The sequence below is a fragment of the Eretmochelys imbricata genome, chromosome 2 (genome assembly GCF_965152235.1).
Source record: "Eretmochelys imbricata isolate rEreImb1 chromosome 2, rEreImb1.hap1, whole genome shotgun sequence".
NCBI lineage: Eukaryota > Metazoa > Chordata > Testudines > Cheloniidae > Eretmochelys > Eretmochelys imbricata.
In genome coordinates, this window is record NC_135573.1 from 208,414,800 (window position 1) to 208,434,631 (window position 19,832).

At 37.6% G+C, this 19,832-nt stretch overlaps 1 protein-coding gene across 6 annotated transcripts in view; it reads right to left on the bottom strand.

Moving 5' to 3' along the window:
* Window positions 1–6,264: 6,264 nt before the first annotated feature.
* PALS2 (protein associated with LIN7 2, MAGUK p55 family member) overlaps window positions 6,265–19,832 on the bottom strand; it is a 123,258-nt gene continuing 109,690 nt past the window's right edge. For all 6 annotated transcript variants that reach the window (XM_077811371.1, XM_077811373.1, XM_077811375.1 and 3 more), the window contains 5 exons: window positions 18,304–18,372; window positions 17,164–17,325; window positions 13,586–13,788; window positions 13,005–13,133; window positions 6,265–7,633 (listed from right to left, as the gene is read on the bottom strand). In XM_077811371.1, the coding sequence (XP_077667497.1) occupies window positions 7,457–7,633; window positions 13,005–13,133; window positions 13,586–13,788; window positions 17,164–17,325; window positions 18,304–18,372 (740 nt within the window). In that variant the 3' untranslated portion in view covers window positions 6,265–7,456. The remainder of the gene's footprint in view (window positions 7,634–13,004; window positions 13,134–13,585; window positions 13,789–17,163; window positions 17,326–18,303; window positions 18,373–19,832) is intronic.

Genomic DNA, 19,832 nt, shown 5'->3' on the forward strand with positions numbered 1-19,832 from the left:
ATGAAGATAAAAGTAAACTAATATATTCATGTACCTTACAAATTTAGCAGCATCTCTAACATATATCCCTATGGTTAGTCAGCATAAAGTTTAGCTACTTTACTTTTCAGTGTCCAGGAAAAAGTGAGCAAGTGCTTAATACTCAGAAGATGAACCAAACATAAAAGTGATTTCTGGACAATAAGAAATGTTATAACTTTAAACCCCCAAAATACTATTAACAACAATATAGTACATGCTATGAGAAATATTTTTATTTGTTCAAGCTTAATGCATTCATAGCATCTCTTCATTACTTGTATATTATGCAGTTCAGTCTAACTTGTGGATCTTCTAGCCCAGTGGTTCTCAATCAGGGGTATGCAGAGGTCTTTCAGGGGGTATGTCAGCTCATCTAGATATCTGCCAGTTTTACAACAGGCTACATAAAAAGCACTAGCGAAGTCTGTACAAACTAAAATTTCATACGACTTGTTTATTCTGCTCTATATACTATACAGTAACAACGTGCATATACACACTGTATTAAACATGTGTTTTATGTCATATACTGATGCATGCAAGCACGTTAATGAGGTTGAAGTTGTCAGTGTGTATGCAGTTCCAATGTAAAAACTGACAGTTTTTTAAAACAAGGTGCTAGAAGCGATGGTAGTGGCAACAGTGAAATTTGTAAGAAATTGAAAAGGACTGAAAAAACTCCATCAGTTTTGTGAGGAATATATTGCTTTTGGATTCACATCTACAAATAGTGATCCACCTCAAACTTTGTGGTTCCTTTGCGGAGAAGTCTATTAAATAACAGCATGAAGCTGGCATATTTGCAACAACATCTGAAGACAAAACACCCTGTGCATGTGGGTAAACTGGAAGAATTTTTTCAAAGAAAGGTTTCTGAGTTCCAGACTTGCCAGCTTAAAATGAAAAAAGTGTCAACTATTTCTACAAAAGCACATGAAGCTTTATATGCTGTCTCTTTCTTATAGCAAAGATCAAAGAAGCCGTACACTATTTCAAAAGATCTGATAAAAAAAGCAGTTGATACTCTCAAGAAAGTACCCTTATCACATGACAGTGTGTGTCGTAGAACTGAAGAAATGGCTGAGGAAATTTTCTCTCAACTTTAGAGAAACTTAAAATGGCAAAAACATTTGCCCTTCAGCTTGATGAGTCACGGATATTAGTGGAGAAGCTCAGCTGATTGCTTACGTTCGATACCGTGAAACCACTGATATCAACGAGTACATACTGTTTTACAAAAGTTTAAAGGCAAACTAAATTGGAGGGGCCATGTTTAAACTGAATTTTTCTTCTGAACACGATTTGAGTTGGAATTCATGCAAAGTCATCTGCACCGAGGGGGCTGCTGCAATGACCGAGAGTGTGAACAGACTTGTAGCTAGGATCAGGAAAGAAAATCCTTCCTTGCAGTGGGTGCACTGTATCATACACTGAGGGGTACTTGCTTCAAACAAGATGAGTTCTTAACTGCATGAAGTTTCAAATGAGTCTGTCAAAATTGTCACTTTATCAAGTCCAGGCCCCTCAATGCTTACCTGTTTTGTATTGTTTGTGTAGAGAGGGGGTCAGAACAGCAGCAACTGTTGCTTCACACAGAGGTTCACTGGCTTTCATGACAGAAAGTACTTGACAGATTGTCTGAATTACACACAAGTTCACACGTTTCTTTCTGATCATCCATTCCCTCCTTTCCTCAGCCATTTCTTCAATTCTATGACATACAGTGTCATTTGATAAAGGTACTTTCTTGAGAGTATCAACTGCTTTTTTTAATCAAGCATGTTTTTTTCCCTGCAAGCGCCACAGTGGCAGGCAGAATCAGATCTTCTGTAATAGTGTATGGCTTCTTTGATTTTGCTACAAGAAGGGGGACAGCATATGAAGCATCGTGTGCTTTTGTAGAAATAGCTGAAGCTTTGAGAATACGGTGGTTACCTCAACTTGCCTACCTCGCAGATACACTTAGCAAGCTGAATGATCCAAATTTGTCCATGCAAGGATGTGACACTAACATTCTGAATCTCTATGAGAAAGTGAATGCCTTTATCAAGAAAACGGAATTCTGAAAGTCCAAATGTGGAGACAAAGACTATCTGTTTTCCACTGCTTCATGCACATGTCACTGATTTCTGCACAGGGGAAACTGAGCAGAGCAAAATTAAAAGATATAATAGATTGTTTTGCTCACTTGACATCTGAATTCAAGTCGTATTGTCATGAGAGATTCTGCTTTTAATGTTCTGAAATACCTTGAATATCCTGAGAGGCTTACAGAAAAACCTGAAAAGGGGTTTAAATATTGCAAAAATTCACTTTTCCCAATTGATATAATTAAGGTGGTGACAGTATCAGGATACTTTGGGTTGTATAAAACAGTAATTAGTTTTAAGATTAAGGCAGTAAGTAAGTATAAATTAATGATAGTTTAAATTTAGAAAATCCAACATGGCCAGGAAAATCAAAATGGGAGAGAGAGGGATTACGGAGTTCAAAATTAGGTTGTGGAAAGTTTAGCAAACAAGATAGCATTAGAGGGAGGAGCTTATAAAGGTCTAGAATCCAAGATGGCTTCAGGGAGGAGCTTTCCTACCTAAAAATAGGTATGTTGTCATAGGGAGGAGCTGAAAAGCTAGCTGCTGATTGGCTGAGAGGAGCTGATATTGAGAGAGCAAACAGTATATAAGGCCAATAGCCAGCAGGTTGAGTTTATAGTGGATTCAGCCAGCAGGCTGAAATTGAAGTACAGAAGCTGCTTGAAAAGAAGAATGGAACATCCTGGAAAGCAGCTACCTGGAAAAGCAGCAGCAGCAGAATTCCAAGGTTGTCATAGCAACGAGCAACCGCCTGCCAGCAACTATCTTACCAGCAGCAATGAATGAGCAGCAGCCACCACAGCATCCATGGCCCAACTGAGCAGTGAAATTGCAAGCTGTGAAAACTGTGCTCTCTAAATTCGAACAGATCAGAAGGACCAATAGATGAATCAGAGGGAAATTTTGAATAAGATGTGTAAGTCTGATCTTCTTTTCTATCTAATATTTAAGAGTGTATGGGTTTGTCTGTAAATAAAGCTGGATGCCTATGTCTTGAGTAAGATCTTCCCTTCTGCTCTTGTAACTGCTTGGCCAGCACTTATGGGATGGTAAATATTAAGTGTTAATGTTAAGTAAAGGTTTTATGTTAAATGTTATGTGACAATGATCTCTCATGTGTGTATACAGAGACTGCATTTCTTACATTAAGTACAGGATTAGATTGTAACACTAAGACTAAAAACCTTTGTGTATGTGGGATCTTTATATACATGTTACACTGAAGCTGCTGTATTCTTTGTGTGTGAAATATTGTAAGCAGTCTTATTTCATTGTGCCGCTTTAATTATGATGGTTTAAATGTAATTTTACTGCATTTTTACTATATTCTATTATTCTTTCTTGCTTCATTAAATACACTGTAACCACTTACCTTTTAAATAAACAATTATTTTGTTTTCGAAGAATTACTGCTTGTATGTCTATCCTTGAGCGGAGGGCTGTATCCGTGTCCTTTTAGGGGTTAGCAAAACTAGCTTACTCTGGGGAGCCCTCTATGGGTCATAGACAAGCCCGCTGGTAACACCCTGGCAATTCCTTTAGGGCAGACCACAAACCTGGTTACCCTTTTAAGAAATTAAAAGCGCTATTGTAGGTAACATAATTGAAGTCTAAAATTTTAGGATAACAATACTGCCCCAACATTCAACACAGCTTAGCTCAACTCAACTGGGTAAGAAACCCATTCATTTTGTCAGATGTTAGTTACAGTAACCTCTCTGCCAGTCAGCAAGAAAATCTTCTTGAGACATCCTAAGACATCCTAAGACCAAGGTCTGCAAATGAAGTTTAAAGACTCCATACTAACCCAGTTCTGGTGTTTAGTACAGAAAGAGTACAGTGACCTTGGGAACCATGTTTTGCATGTTCGATTACCTTTTAGGTCAACATATCTTTGCGAAGTCTCATTTTCTGTTAAGACTGCCATCAAGACAAAGAGTAGGAATAGACTTTATGTGGAGAAAAACTTGATTGTTGCTGTCGTTTCACTGCCTCTCAGAATGACAAGGCTCAAGTGTCACACTGAAATGTAAGTACTATCAATATTTACATTCTAATCCATTTATTTTATAATTACATGGTAAAAATGAGAAAGTAAGCAATTCTTCAGTATTAGTGTGCTGAACTGTTTTGTTTTAGGTCTGATTTTGTAAGCAAGAAGTTTTTAAGTGAGGTGAAATTTGAGGTATGCAAGACAAATTAGACTCCTGAAAGGGGTACAATAGTCTGGAAAGGTTGAGAACCACTGTTCTAGCCTACCACCCTTCCTACCAATATGTATTATGACATGAAGCTATCACCATAGTTACGATGGAAATAGCATCTTCATTCTCTAACCCTCTGATGAATGGCTTAACAACCTCTCTAAAAAGGTTAGTTTGAACTCAAAATTCTCATTGCTGTCAGACTAGAAGACTTTTTTTTAAAAAGAGTAAAAGAAAATATTCAGCCATTTTTGAGTGACCATATGAGCTGAAAACCTATTTTTTATAGTTTAAAGAAAAGTTCCAGTGTTTTCTGAACAGTTGTTTTAAATCCAAAGCAGGTGTGTTTATACAGCTAACCTGGTCCTCAATGAGGAAAGTATACTTTACCAGACTTCTTTACCAAATCTTTCAAATTTAGCAAAGAGTTTATTTTGCTTACCACCTTAAGCCTAGAGATCCAGATAACCCCTACAGAGGTTTTGATATACCAGGTTCTTATATATATCCTGCCAGACAATCCTTCCTGTGAGGGAGCCCTAGAATCACACTTTCCAGCTGCTTCTACATTAAAGACAATATCTAAAAGGATACAGTAGGCCTGATGGCACTTATGATAGGCTCAAGCGCGATCAATTTCACATTTTGCACTCTATTGAACACAGGAGGGTCTACGCCCTAGCACAAAAACATCACCACACTGTCCCTTGACAGTCCTATTTCTATGATGGTACTGGTAGTAGTACAGTAGTTTTCTGACTAGACCTTGGCGCATACATTTCCATTTGGTGAAATATGCTCTGACAAAGCTGCGGAGTTAGTGAAATTTGCAATATACAGCACTACAGTGTGGAAAGTAAAATCTTCTAATTTCACTTGTTAGGGAGGAGCTAGCTCAACCCACTTTTGGCATCACAGTTCAGGAGTTAGTCATTTCTAACTCATAATGAAAGGCATACTATCTGACTAGATAACACTTCCCACATATAGAACACACTTATCTCCTATTACATAGTGTACAACAAGGACACTGATAGATCTATCATAGCTATAAAGTCCTTTAGTACCAAGATTGAATCTTTAAAATATTTAAGCAAAGGCTCTGCTATTTGTTGGTAACAACAGATCTATTCTTCAAAGTACCGTTAGAGCAGTAGCATCATAGAACCTAGTCTCCTAAGAGTACCAAATAGAAAAGTGTCATGCTGGCACCACATATTATGAAATCTACCAAACTTTTAAAAAGAAAAAAAACCCATATATACTTTGCAGAATTTAACAGAATAAAAACAAAGTAGTAATACAAGTTTTCCTTAAAAGTTTCAGACTCACTTTAAAAAACTGAAATCTCAATACCAAAAGCCACAGAGAAGACCAAGGCTAAATTTTGTATAACATTTACAAAATATACTGGAATCTTTAAAAAATATATCTTAGAGGTTTTTAAATCTTCTATAATATAACTTTTGAGACTCACGGTTTCTTTGTATAAAGTAACTACATAAAGCTACCTGCATCCTGTTTTTTGTGTACATAGACAAAAATCTTTAAAAGACCAAGGGCACACTATTGTTTTTACAGTGTATCTACTCTTTTGGGTTTTTCATCAGAAAGAGAATTCAGCAGAAGTCCTCTTTTTGTTGGCATTCTGTGTAATATGCTTTGGCATGGAAAAAAACTTCAGAAGACAGGTGCCCGTCACCAGATAGAAAATAAATTAAGTGGATAGATGACTAATTTAGGCTCAAACCTGGTACCTGATGAAGAAATGTGACTACATACAATAGCTAGTGTAATATAAAATATGGTCACAAGAATAGTTTGTCTTACTGACAATTTGTATTTTCATTTTATACTTTGTTAAGGAGAATTTATATTAGTAAAAGTCTTGAAAATATGAATCAATATGAACTTGGAGATAATAGGAATAATGCCAGTGAGTCTACTGAATGGAGAATTATTTCATCACGAAACACAAAAAAATCAAGTTATAAAACAAAATATAAACATTGATTTTTAGCATCTGTCAATAACTTTCTAATTTCACAAGCTATTCAATGAAGAATGCAGTTTAAACACAATATAACAAATAGCACAAAAATCTCATCACATCACGTTTTATAAAACACAACAGCTGATCACTCACAATATTCCAAAATGTAAAATAAGAGCCAGCTAAATATCACAAGAACTCAATTCACAGATCAATATACAAACACCGAACAATGTCTCAATAAAAAAGCAGGTTTCTTTAGCAATGTGTTTTCACAAGTGTGAATAAATAGTCCTACACACTAAGCCTCATTGTAAGGCTCTGCAATATAAGGCTCTCTTCTCAGGCTACTTCACCATGATCCTAACTACAATGATTTACATTACATACAACCTTTCTGACATCAGTACCTCAACTGTAATGGGCTAAAAGGTTGGCTCCCAAGAATAGCCTAATAAGCAGAGTGCAAGGTATTGTTTTACATTATTGTTTTTTAAAGGTACACATAGGGGAAGTCTACAGTACATATGTCTAAATCAAAAGAGACAAGAAGAAACCATGAAACTGCAAAAGTGTATAAACATTGAGCAGAAAGATGTCAGAGCAATGTCACAAAGCAGTGATGGTTGCTGCTTTAATATTTAAAATTCTGCTCCCATAAAAAAATTTCAAGGTGCATATTAGGAAAAGAATTAGTGTTTTCTCCTAATAACAACTGACATTTGACCAGATGAACACTAACTTTCAAGAGTTTTACAAAAATTGTTTCAAGTATCCTTCCTTATCACAGTGAAAATGTAAGACCAAAATGTAAAAGTTAAAGTGAATGACTTGAAAGTTTTAGATGAAAAAGGCAAAGGTACTAAATTAAAACATATAAAAATGCTTCAACGCATTTCCTTCATGTGACATGAATAGAAAGGTTATCTGTAAAAAGTTAGAAAAATTAAAATAAATTACATATCTAAGTACACTTTTCCTTCAATATGTTATATAAAAACTCAGAATAGCGTACTATCATCGGAATATACACAGAGTAAAAATGCAAGGGTGCTGCAGGTATCTTCCATCTCTACAGAATGTCTTCTGAGAATGTTTGTTGCAGCTAATTTCACTTGTTAGCTAAAGCCATCTTCAGAAATCTGTCAGTATACCCAACTAATTGGGACCCATTGTGGCTCCAACCTCAATTTCTCTATAGCAGTCTGTAGCTTCTCAAAGGCTTTGTCTAGATTGTCATTTACAATGAGGAGGTCAAAATAGTGGTTGTATGCTCTCTGAATCCGTGCACTTTCATCAACTGTTTTTTTCAAATCAGTGTCCTGTTGAAAAGATTTGGAGACTAATTAAAAATTGTGACATTAGCAGTTCATTACACGTTCAAATAAAGATAAATGAATGAACATAACTATTGGTACCCCCATCAGTTTGTCAGGTAGTGCAACTGAATTTTACTAAGTTTAATATTGAACAAAAGCTTTCATTTACTACAAATACTTGGTAGTAAAGTTTAAAATATTTGATGGAGATGGAAGAAGGTATGCTTAATGTAATTTGGTTAACAGTAAGAGCACAATTTTCAAAATCTGCTAAATTTGAAAGGTGACTATCAGCCCCAATTTAGCAAAGCACGTAAGCATGTGCTCAGAGTTAAGTACATACTTAAATGCTCTGATGAGCTGGTGCCTTTCTGCCCAAAGAGGGCTTTTACTGCAGCTACTTATTTTGTATGTGGAACTGTTGGGTGCAATGAGTGTGGAGGTAATATTTTCAGGAATAATTTGAGCAGCCAGTTTTATTTGGCCCTAAATATACTTAATTTTCCATCAGATACTGCCACCAAAACAAGAATCTTGATGAACAAGTTTTAGAATTGAAACTTCCAGTATCAAAGAATAAGTGCTGGCATTTCTTATTTTGCACTGCATTTCACCCAATCTTTCCATCTGTACACATCCTCCCACTTGTGGGCCTCCACTGCATCATTTTATCTGAGATGTTGAGGTGTGTGAGGACTGTTCCAAGACTGCTGATGAGGACATCCTATATCTGAAGTATAAGGTGATTAAAAGCCACTATAAAACTGTTGTTCAGCATCCCAGAGAAGAAATTTCACCTTTGTTTTGTACTCTATCAATACTGGATTTCCCACATACAGCACTACCAAGATGTGAGTGTCAAAGCAGAAGTCACTTTTGCATACAGCCAATTAAACAAAACCTGCAGTTACTGGTTGGTTTGCTCCAATGTTCTCTTCCGTAGAAATAAGTATTTCAAGGCCCAATACTAATGTGAGGTCACATGAGCCACACTGAAATATAGGTTTTCTAAGTAGCACTTCTGTAACAGTAAGCGAAGGTAAGAAATGAACAAATCCAAGTAGGAAATGAACAGCAACAGTCAAATGAAAAAGAGTCCCATTCAATTACATCACATAATGGCAGACAGCTAAAAAGTGACAAATTTTATAAGTGCTTATATACAAATGCTAGAAGCCTAAATACTAAGATGGGTGAACTTGAGTGCCTGGTATTAAATGAGGATATTTATATAATCACAGAAACTTGATGTCATGATGATAATCAATGGGACATGGTAATACCAGGGTTCAAAATATATAGGAATGACAGAGTAGGTTGCACCTGTTGGAGAATGGCACTGTACGTGAAAGAAAGCATAGTCAAATATAGCAAAAATCTTAAATGAATCAAACTGTACCACAGAATCTCTATGGATAGGAATTCCCATGTTTAATAATAGTATAGCAGCAGGAATATACTACCGACCACCTGACCATGATGGTGACTATGAAATGCTCTTATAGATTAGAGTGATTATAAAAATAGAAAATTCAGTAATAATGAGGGGCTATCCCCATATTGACTGGCTATGTGTCACCTCAGGACAGGCTGAAGAGAAAGTTTCTAGACACCATAAATGACTGCTTCTTGGAGCAGCTAGTCCTGGAACCCACAAGAGAAGAGGCAATTCTTGATTTAGTCTTAAGTGGAGCGAAGGATCTGATCCAAGAGGTGAATATACTGAACCACTTGGTAATAGCACTAAATTTAACATCCTTGGAGGGGTGGGGTAGAATACCAAAGAAGCCTCACACAGTAGCATTTAACTTCTGAAAGGGGAACTATACAAAAATGAGGAAGCTAATTAAATGGAAATTAAAAGGTACAGTAAAAAAGTGAAATGTCTTCAAGCTGCATGTAAACTTTTCAAAAACATCACAGTAAAGGATAAAATTAAATATATACCCCAAATTAAAAACATAATAAGAGGACCAAAAAAAGAGGACCATGGCTAAACAACAAAGTAAAAGAAGTGGTTAGAGGCAAAAAGGCATCCTTTCAAAACTGGAAGTCAAATCCTAGTGATGAAAATAGAAAGGAACTTAAACTCTGGCAAATCAAGTGTAAAAATATAATTAGGCAGAATTTTAAGAGCAACTAGTAAAAGATTCAAAAACTAACAGCAACAAATATAAGGCAACTGTGGAGAAGCTAAATGAATTATTTGCTTCTGTCTTCACTGCAGAGGAGCCATTCTTTCTAGGTGAGAAATCTGAGGAACTGTCCCAGATTGAGGTGTCATTAGAGGAGGTTTTGGAAAAAATGATAAATTAAAAACAGTAATAAGTCACCAGGACCAGATGGTATTCAAAGAATTCTGAAGGAACTCAAATATGAAATTGCAGAACTACTAACTGGTGTATGTAACCTATCACTTAAATCAGCTTCTGTACCAGATGACTGGAGGATACCTAATTTGACACAATTTTTAAAAAAGACTCTAGAGGTGATCGTGGCAATTACAGGCTGGTAATCCTAACTTCAGTATGAGGCAAACTGGTTGAAATTATAGTAAAGACCAGAATTATGAGAAGCATAGATGAACACAATATGTTGGGGAAGAGTAAAGGGAAATCATGCCTCACCAAACTATTAGAATTCTTTGAGGGAGGTCAACAAACAGGGACAAGAATGATGCAGACATAGTGTACTTGGATTTTCAGAAAGCCTTTGACAAAGTCCCTCACCAAAGGCTCTTAAGCAAAGTAAGGAGTCATGGGATAAGAGGAACAGTCCTCTCATGGGTCAGTAACTGGTTAAAAGACAGGAAACAAAGGGTTGGAATCAATGGTCGATTTTCAGAATAGAGAGGGAAACAGAGGTGCCCCCAAGGGATCTGTACTGGGACCAGTGCTGTTCAATATATTCATAAATGATCTAGAAAAAGGGTTAAACAGTGAGGTGGCAAAGATTGCAGATGATACAAAATTACTCAGGATAGTTAAATCCAAAGCAGACTGCAAAGAGTTACAAAAGGATCTCAAGGCTGGGCAACAAAAAGGCAGATGAAATTCAAAAGCTGATCAATGCAAAGTAATGCATATTAGAAAACATAATTCCAACCATACATACAAAATGATGGAATCTAAATTAGCTGTTACCAGTCAAGAAAAAGATTTTGGACTCATTGTGGATTGTTCTCTGAAAACATCTACTGAATGTGCAGTGGCAGTCAAAAAAGCTAACGATGTTAGGAACCATTAGGAAAGGGGTAGATAATAAGAGAGAGTAGATATCATAATGCCACTATATATATCCATGCTATGCCCACACCTTGAATACGGCATGCAGTTCTGGTTGTCCCATCTCAAAAAGATATATTAGAATTGGAAAAGGTACAAGGAAGGGCAACAAAAATGTTTAAGGATATGGAACAACTTTCTTATGAAGAAAGAGAAAAAAAGACTGAGAAGTTTCAGTTTAGAGAAGAGACAACTAAGGGGGGATATGACAGATCTATAAAATTGTGAATAATGCAGAGAAAGTGAACAGGGACGTTTATTTTCCTCTTCACATAACAAAAATTAGGGGTCAGCCAGTGAAATTAATAGGCAGGAGATTTAAAACAAATATAAGAAACTACTTCATACAACACAGATTCAAACCTCTGAAACTCATTGTCAGTGGATGTTGTGAAGATCAAAACTATAACTGGATTAAAAAAATAATTAGTTAAGTTCATAGAAGATAGCTCCATCAATGGCGATGGCCAAGATGGTCAGAGATGCAACCCCATGCTCTGGGTGTCCCTAACCTCTGACTGCCAGAAGCTGGGAGTGGAAGACAGGAGATGGATCACTCACTAATTGCCCTGTTCTGTTCATTCCCTCTGAAGCACCTGCATTGGCTGCTGTTGGAAGACAGGATACAGAGCTAGATGGACCATTGGTGTGACTCAATATGGCCATTCTTATGTTCCTCTTTTCTAAAGGAGGAATGCAAATTTAGCACCGTAACAGCCAGAAGCAGTAGGGAAATTTGCAATTGCTTGTTATATTAGAAGTGATTTAAAATAATCCACTAGTATGCAAAGCAGATTCAACCATCCAAATGCATCTATTTACTCAGAAGTGGCTGCATAAACAGATAATATTGAAAGAATACACACTTTCTGTCTCTGTGTGTAAAATACACATACACGGAGAGATTCTGTATACATACATATATAAAAGGCACAACAAAAACACATTAAAAGAACATTCTTTAGCTTGCAAAGTCAAACACTTGAAAGTCAGGAAATGCTAGATTTACAGTTGCACATGCAATCTGTTTCCCAATTTTAAAAAGAAAAGGTAAAAACCAATTGTTATATGCAAATGTAACAATATCCTGCCACAATCATGAATCATTAGTAGGATTTCAACCTTTCGTATTACAACAGAGATTGTTACTACCAGAGCTACTTACAGGACTAAGTCCATCAACTGGCAGCAGAAGAAGGCTGTTTTCTCATATGGGACAGGGGAATAAATGGTTTGCTGGGTTCAGATGGTGGATCCAGGGAGGAGTTAGGGGGAAGCCCAGCCCAGCTCTCCCCCTCATGCTGCTGGAGTTGGAGAAGTTCCTGCCCAATGTGTTGACCCAGAGGGTGGATTGGTGCTAGGTCCATGGGGGTAGCCTGAGAAAGCACAGCTCATATTCTCTCCCCTGCCCTCTCCCTTCCCCAGAGAGTTAGGGGAACTCCTAGTCTATGGGACCACTTGGTTCCATGTGTTGGAGCCAGGTAATTTACAGGGGCAGGGAAACCCAGCTTGGCTCTCCATCATCTCCCCATCCCCCACCCCCAGCAGCTCCCAGGTGTTCCCAATACAGTATGTGCTGCTGCAGTTCAGTGATTGACAGGCTGTCAAAATCTTCCCAAGGAACACAAGTGAGAGAAGGACCACTTTGATTTTTAAATCATTTATAGTTTAGGCAAATCTCAGTGGAACTTCATGAAACAAAGAAAAGCTACTTCTGCAGCCCTAAAAGATTCCCCCTCTCAAATATCAAAGGTCTGCTGCAAACAGTGGAGGTGTGAGAACATCCCAAAGAAAAGTTGCAAGAATCCTTTATAACAGAAAGCATTAGGCAACCCAAATTATAGGGGGTACCACCTTAATAAATTACCCTTATTTAAAAATCTAGCAATCCATGTCAGAACGTAACAACTAGTGTTAGTAGTATATGATCAGTTTAAATTACTCTATATTATGTAATCTAATATAAATGTTGCCTAATCTTCCTCAGCAAGACATTACATTCACATGTGTTACAAAGAACTTGTCGTAAAGGAAAAAAGGTTTAAGAAAATCCTGTGAAAAGGAAACTATATACGGAAGAATTTGCTTACTGTTAGAAGTTTGGTTGTAATTCCAGCATCCACCACAGCCTTGTGCATAGCACGCAGAGTCTCTAACTCTGGAGCAGCAATAAACACTACATAGGGCATAAACTCTGCAGTCCTCAATACTTTCAAGGCCTAGAAACAAGAAAACACACAAAACCAACCAAACAAACAAACCCCCTCCAAACACTAAATTGAATTAGTTAAAAATGAGAATAAGTCACTGTACTTCAGTGAAGTACTGCAATTTTAATCTGGTACCATTAACAAAACAACAAGACAATTTTTGCACTCCTATCCCATCCTCAAAGTGCTGCCTTGCCAAAGGATGGTACGAAACTCCCCTTTGAAGTGTTCAACATCACTCTTACATTGGCTGAATGGGTTACTGATCAGCAACGCAAAACACACTATTACAGGCCTTTGCACATTCCTGATCTCTTCCACCTCAAAATGCCAAAAATCCAAACTAACTTGTGAGTCTTCCATGGTACTGTAGGATACAAGACTAGCTTAAAAGTCTTCAAATTTAAAACATACCTCTTCAACACTGATACTCATTTTAGGGTACATGACACATTACTTACCTGCGGGTTCACATCCAAAATGCATGTCCTTCCAGTCTGAACCACTTCAAGGATGGAATCTATTTTGGTGCCATAAAGGTTTCCTTCATATTCTCCATGTTCTAGGTATCTGCCAGCTTTAATATCTGCCTCCATTTCAGCACGTGACACAAATCTGTATGCTTGCCCATCTTTTTCATCATCCCTTGGCTTTCGTGAAGTAACTAAATACAAATTTTTCACAAATCACTGGATATAAAACCCCCCAAGGTATCTGAAGATTGATTGGCTGTAAAGCCATGTACATGTGTGTGTCTTTTCTGTGTGGGGAACAAACCACTGTCCAAGCTCATGTTCAAAATTTATGAGCATAATTCCTCCCAAACCCATTCCCTCTGCCATTACTCTCTTCCCTCCCTCATTTCATCTACCCTTTATTCCCTCACTTTCATCATTCTTTGTTCATTCCATATCCCAGACTCATTATCCCTCCTCTTCAATCACTATTGCATAAGATTTTCAACAGCACCTAAGTCTCATTTTCAAAGATGATTTAGACACTTAGGAGCCTAAGTCCCACTGACTTTCAATGGGACTTAGTGCTTGGCTACACTTACATTTTATAGCAATCTAACTTGCTGGCTCAGGGGTGTGAAAAATCACCCCCCTGAGCACAGCAAGTCAGAGCGCTTTAAAGCGCTAGTGTAAACAGGCTCCGAGCGCTGGGAGCCGTGCTCCCAGCACTCAGAGCTAATCCCCTCATGGAGGTGGATTACCAGGAGCACTGGGAGAGCTCTTTTCCAGTGCTCACGCAGGACCACACTCACACTTCAAAGCGCTGCCACGGGAGTGCTCCCGCCACAGCGCTTTGAAGTTTCCAGTGTAGTCATGCCCTTACGCTCTTTCCAGCTGATCCCACAACACTCATTTATTTCTCTCTCTCAGACACACAGTGTGGAAGTGGAAAAGCTATAGGAAAACACTAATTATCCAGTCCTCCTTCAAGACCCTCTTCTATTGTAATGCCTCTGGTAAATTTTCAAGTGACAGTAATTAGGCAGTTGGCCAGTAGAAGCTTCTAATATTTGCCTCATTTATTTCTTATAATAGCATTTTTTTAAAAATTGACAACTAAAACCATCTAGCTATGCTCAAAACTTCCCTGCATAAATGCATGTTCTTTTTACAGCTTCCTTATGGTACCTCCACCACTCCTTCCTACTGTTTGTTGCATCTTATCTTAAATTAGGTAGCAAACTCTTCAGGGCAAATACTATCCTTTTACTCTGTACAGCACATAGTACAATGGAGCCCTGATCCTGAATGGGGCCTCTAGATGATATTATACAAATGAATAATAAAATATTAAATGTGTTTTATTTTTCATCTCTCTTTTATGGACACCCACCCAGCCAGCTAGCTAGCTATAAAACCCCTGTTAGCAGCTGTTCTTTACTTGCTTTACCTGTAAAGGGTTAAAAGTCTCACTGCTATGCATAGGTAAAAGGAAGTGAGTGGGCACTTGACCAAAAGAGCCAATGGGAAGGCCAGAGCTTTTTAAAATTGAGAAAAAACTTCCCCTTTGTCTGTCTGTTGTTCTCTCAGGGAGAGGGGGACAGGGCAGCAGTTATGTTGTAAGAAGCTTGGGCCAGGTATGAAAAATCTTCAGTATCATACCTAGAAACTACTCATTTGAAATCCCAGCTATGTCAGTAGGTCAGGAAATGTCTAGGAAGACACGATTAGGTTTATCTCTTTCTATATTTTTATGGCTCGTGGATTCCTCTGTGCTAACGCCAGGGGCTTTTGTTTTGCTTGTAACCTTTAAGTGGGACCTCAAGAAAGCTACTCTTGGTGCTTAATCCTGGTAGTCACTCTTTTAAAATCTAGCAATAGCCTGAGTTTCCAGATGTATTTTCTTTCTTTTTTTAAAATAAAATTTACCTTTTTTAAGAACAGGATTGGAGTTCTGTGTCTCAAGAGGTTTGTGCACATATTTTAAATTGGTGTGTGTGTGTGTGTGTGTGTGTGCGTGTGTGCGCGCGCGCGCTGCACTTGGGTGGTGGCAGCATCTACCAATCCAAAGTCAGAAAAAAGCTGTAACCTTGGAAGTTTAATATAAGCCTGGAGTGGCAAGTATTAATTTTTAGAATCCTTGTGGGCCCCCACCTTCTGCACTCAAAGTGCCAGAGTGCAGAATCAGCCTTAATCTCCAAATAAATTATTATGGTAGCTTGATTAAATAGTATTTAACTTTACATGTTTTGTTTGTATGTTGCTGGTTTACTGCTTGGTAATTTGCCTTGTCTATTTAGGTTGTCACATCTCTGACACATGGACCATGTCTTCTCTGAGTTCTGTGACATTCCGATTCAAGTGGCCAAAAGTGCTCTAAATAGATTAAACAAACAACAACAATAATAATAATGTTGGCACACATACGAATTGAGAGATCTCATTTATTATCTATCTGCAGTTATGACATCTTACAGAAACCTATAATTTGTTAATTTTTAGACAATTTACTGTTAATGTCATGTTGTGCATTACTCTTTGCCTACATGGATTATTAACCTGACTCCCAGCATAGGTTCCTTTGGACAGACTATGCTATCAGATATGCACCCCTGATTCTAATGGTATGGACCAGTTTGGGGGTTTGTGAGCATTACAGATGAAAAAGATTAGGACTCCTGGGGCTATCTAGTTTCCCCACCTCAGTTACAAGACACTCCTGGCTTGTCTTTCAGATTTGCCCACATCCCCACTACTGCCAGTACCATTCCTTGCCACATACTATGAGGCAGAAGAGAACAGATGGCTCTTAGAAGTGTCTGGGCATAACAGGTATGGGGCAATGAAGCTGTTCTGTGCTCAGAGGTCAGCCAGAAGGGGTGGTCTGGCAGACAGGAAGGAACAGGTTCTTTCAGAAAGTGCGAGGTAGGAGAAAATTCTGATACTGCAGGAAGGGGCAGCTCTTTCAGCAGCTGAAAGGAAGAAAAACCAGAGCGGAGAGGGGTAGGGCTGGTGCAGGAAGAAGTAGGAAGAAATGACATTAATTGGCCTCTCATTCCTCAATTTATAACATTAACAACCAATAAAATAGAATTCATAGTTTATTTATCCCTAGGATATTATGGGTTAAAGCCAGGAACTACAAATTTCATATGAAGTTTTTGTTTCACATACAGAGAGAGATAAAGAGTTCATTTAAACAATAAAATGAGTTTCTAAGCAAAATTCTAGTAACTGTTCATTATTAAAATGTACCAGGAATTTTTAGAAGCATTCAGATATTGACTATAAACCCCAAAATAGATATACTTGAACAATCCTGCCAGATGCATGCATTGGAACTCCTGTCTTCAGCACGAGTAGACAAAAGTTTGGCTGGTAGTTAGATGTCATTAACACAGAAACAGGATTTTCCTACTTATTGAGGAGATTGAAAACACATTTCATTCTCCAGTCAAAGTTTTCAACCCACAATTACTCCCACATTGAGTCACTACAACAAACTTCAGATTAGAGTAAATTTTTCCAGATGAATTACAAACTTCAATAAATAGGATTTGACAGTGGGAGTGCTGATAACTTACATGGCACTGTAGTTCCAAACCTAATGGGATTCAATACTATAAATCGGTTTTTCAAGCTTCTTCGACCCACTCCCTGGGCCCCTATTAAGACCAATGTCTTCCTCTGAAAAGGAGGCATTTTGGCTACTTCCTCATATATCTGAATTTCATGACGATCAAATTCTACATAGAAAAAAGTAACAAAATATTAAATGCAGATCAAGTCACTGCCATTTGTAGAAAACTTCAGCAATTCTATTTTATATTCACATATAACCTATTACGTAAATAGTACTTAAAAGGTATTTTTTCAGATATTTTTATTTCAGTTTTCTTATGTATAAACAGAAATGGGAATATTGTAGATTCTTTCAATGACCATCTACTCTAAACATAGTAATTCTGTAGTAGGATTGTTTTTTTGAAATTTAGGCAATAGTCACACCATGCATAGGTGCCGACTTTCTAATGTGCCGTGGGTGCTCCCCCCAGCTCCATTCCAGGCCCCGCCCCCACTCCACCCCTCTCCCAGGGTCCCACCCTGCCCTGCCCCCTCCCCTGAGTGCCCCCCACTCTCACTCCTCCCTGCTCCCCTCCAGTACCTCTGGACACCACGGAGCAGCTGATCCACAGCAGGGGAGGTAGAGGCACTGATCAGCAGGGCTGCTGGCAGGTGGGAGGAGTTAGGGGAGGCACTGATAATGAGGGCTGTTGGTGGGTGTTAAGCACCCATCATTTATTTTGGGAGGCTGCTCCAGCTCTGGAGCACCCATGGAGTCAGTGCCTAGGACATCATGCCAGCATTTACTACTGTGCCAATCAATGGTGTTTTAAGTATTTAGAAAATTGTTCTTTGATCCTTTATTCTGTCCCCTAATGCATCTGCTCAACAGTAACAGCTTTTCTTTGTGCACCATGACTTAACCACAAAAACTACCCTGTTTATAATTTCTGATCTAGCTGATTGATTTGCTAATCAAGCTACTATAATTTATTTTAAAACTTTCTCCTATAACACAAGCATTCACTGTCATGATAGTTTAATCAGCTATACCCAGTGTGTTAACCTAAGTTTAAAATGCAGATTCAGAAACTCTACAACGTACTGGACTTGTACACTATTCTACTGGATTTTACACATAATGTAAGATTAAAATGTACCTGCATTTCTGGTTGTGAGGTACATCATCTTTTTCTTTTTTTTGCTACTTATTGTTCCACAAAAGGGCCCTGAAAGTAAAACAGACAAGAATACTGAAAGCTCTTAAACCCACCTTTTGATAAATATCTTTTCATGATGGCTTACTCTATGTAGATTTTAGGATTAACTAAAAAGACAGCCATATACTGAAGGATAGTTGCACTTTTTTTTTTTTTTTTAAACCAGAGACACAATATGACCTTTACTGGAGAGAGAAATCATTATTAATCCTCTTGGCATATACTTTAAATGGTACAGCAGACACATAAAAACTAATGCTCTGCATAAAATGTACCAGAAAACAAAACACTTTTCTAGAAACGAATAGGAAAGGACCAAAACTGTTTCCAGTAAATAATTATATTAGAGCTGTCCATTAATCGCAGTTAACTCACGTGATTAACTCAAAAAAATTAATCACAATTAATAGCACTTTTAATTGCACTGTTGAACAGAACAATTGAAATTTATTAAATATTTTGGATGCTTTCCTACATTTTCATATATATTGATTTCAATTACAACACAGAATGCAAAGTGTACAGTACTCATATTTATTACAAATATTTGCACTATAAAAATGATAAAGAAATAGCATTTTTCAATTCACCTCATTCAAGTGCCATAATGCAATATCTTTATCATGAAAGTGCAACTTACAAATGTAGATTTTTTTTTTTTTTTGGTTATATAACTGCACTCAAAAAAACCAAAACAATGTAAAACTTTAGAGCAGTGGTTCTTAACCTTTACTGCAGCCTGCACTCCCTTGGTTCTCAAAATATGTTCTTGCACCCCTTATCAAAAATCACTGAAGTAGGTCAGTTCTTTAAACCTAGATATATTTTTTGTTTGTATACTACAGTAATCATTAAAAAAATGTATAATGTTAATACATAGGTTTGATTAAACAAAGTAGTTGTTTGTACGTACGTACCTGTGCTTAATTTGTGTTTTCGATGATTTACCTTCTTAAAAAAAACTGGCATGTCTCGCACCCCACGTTAAGAACCACTGCTTTAGAGCCTACAAGTCTGCTCAGTCCTACTTCTTGTTCAGCCATTCGCTAAGACAAACAAGTTTGTTTACATTTACGGGACATAATGCTTCCTGCTTCTTATTTACAATGTCACCTGAAAGTGAGAACAGGCATTTACATGGCACTTTTGTAGCTGGCATTGCAAGGAATTTATGTACCAGATAAGCTAACCATTCGTATGCCCCTTCATGCTTTGGCCACCATTCCAGAGGACATGCTCCCATGCTGATGACACTCGTTTAAAAAAATGTGTTAATTAAATTAGTGACTGCACTCCTTGGAGGAGAATTGTATGTCTCCTGCTCTGTTTTACCCATATTCTGCCATATATTTCATGTTACAGCAGTCTCGGATGATGATTCCGGCACATGTTTGTTTTAAGAACACTTTCACTTCAGATTTGACAAAAAGCAAAGAAGGTACCAATGTGAGATTTCTAAAGATAGTTAC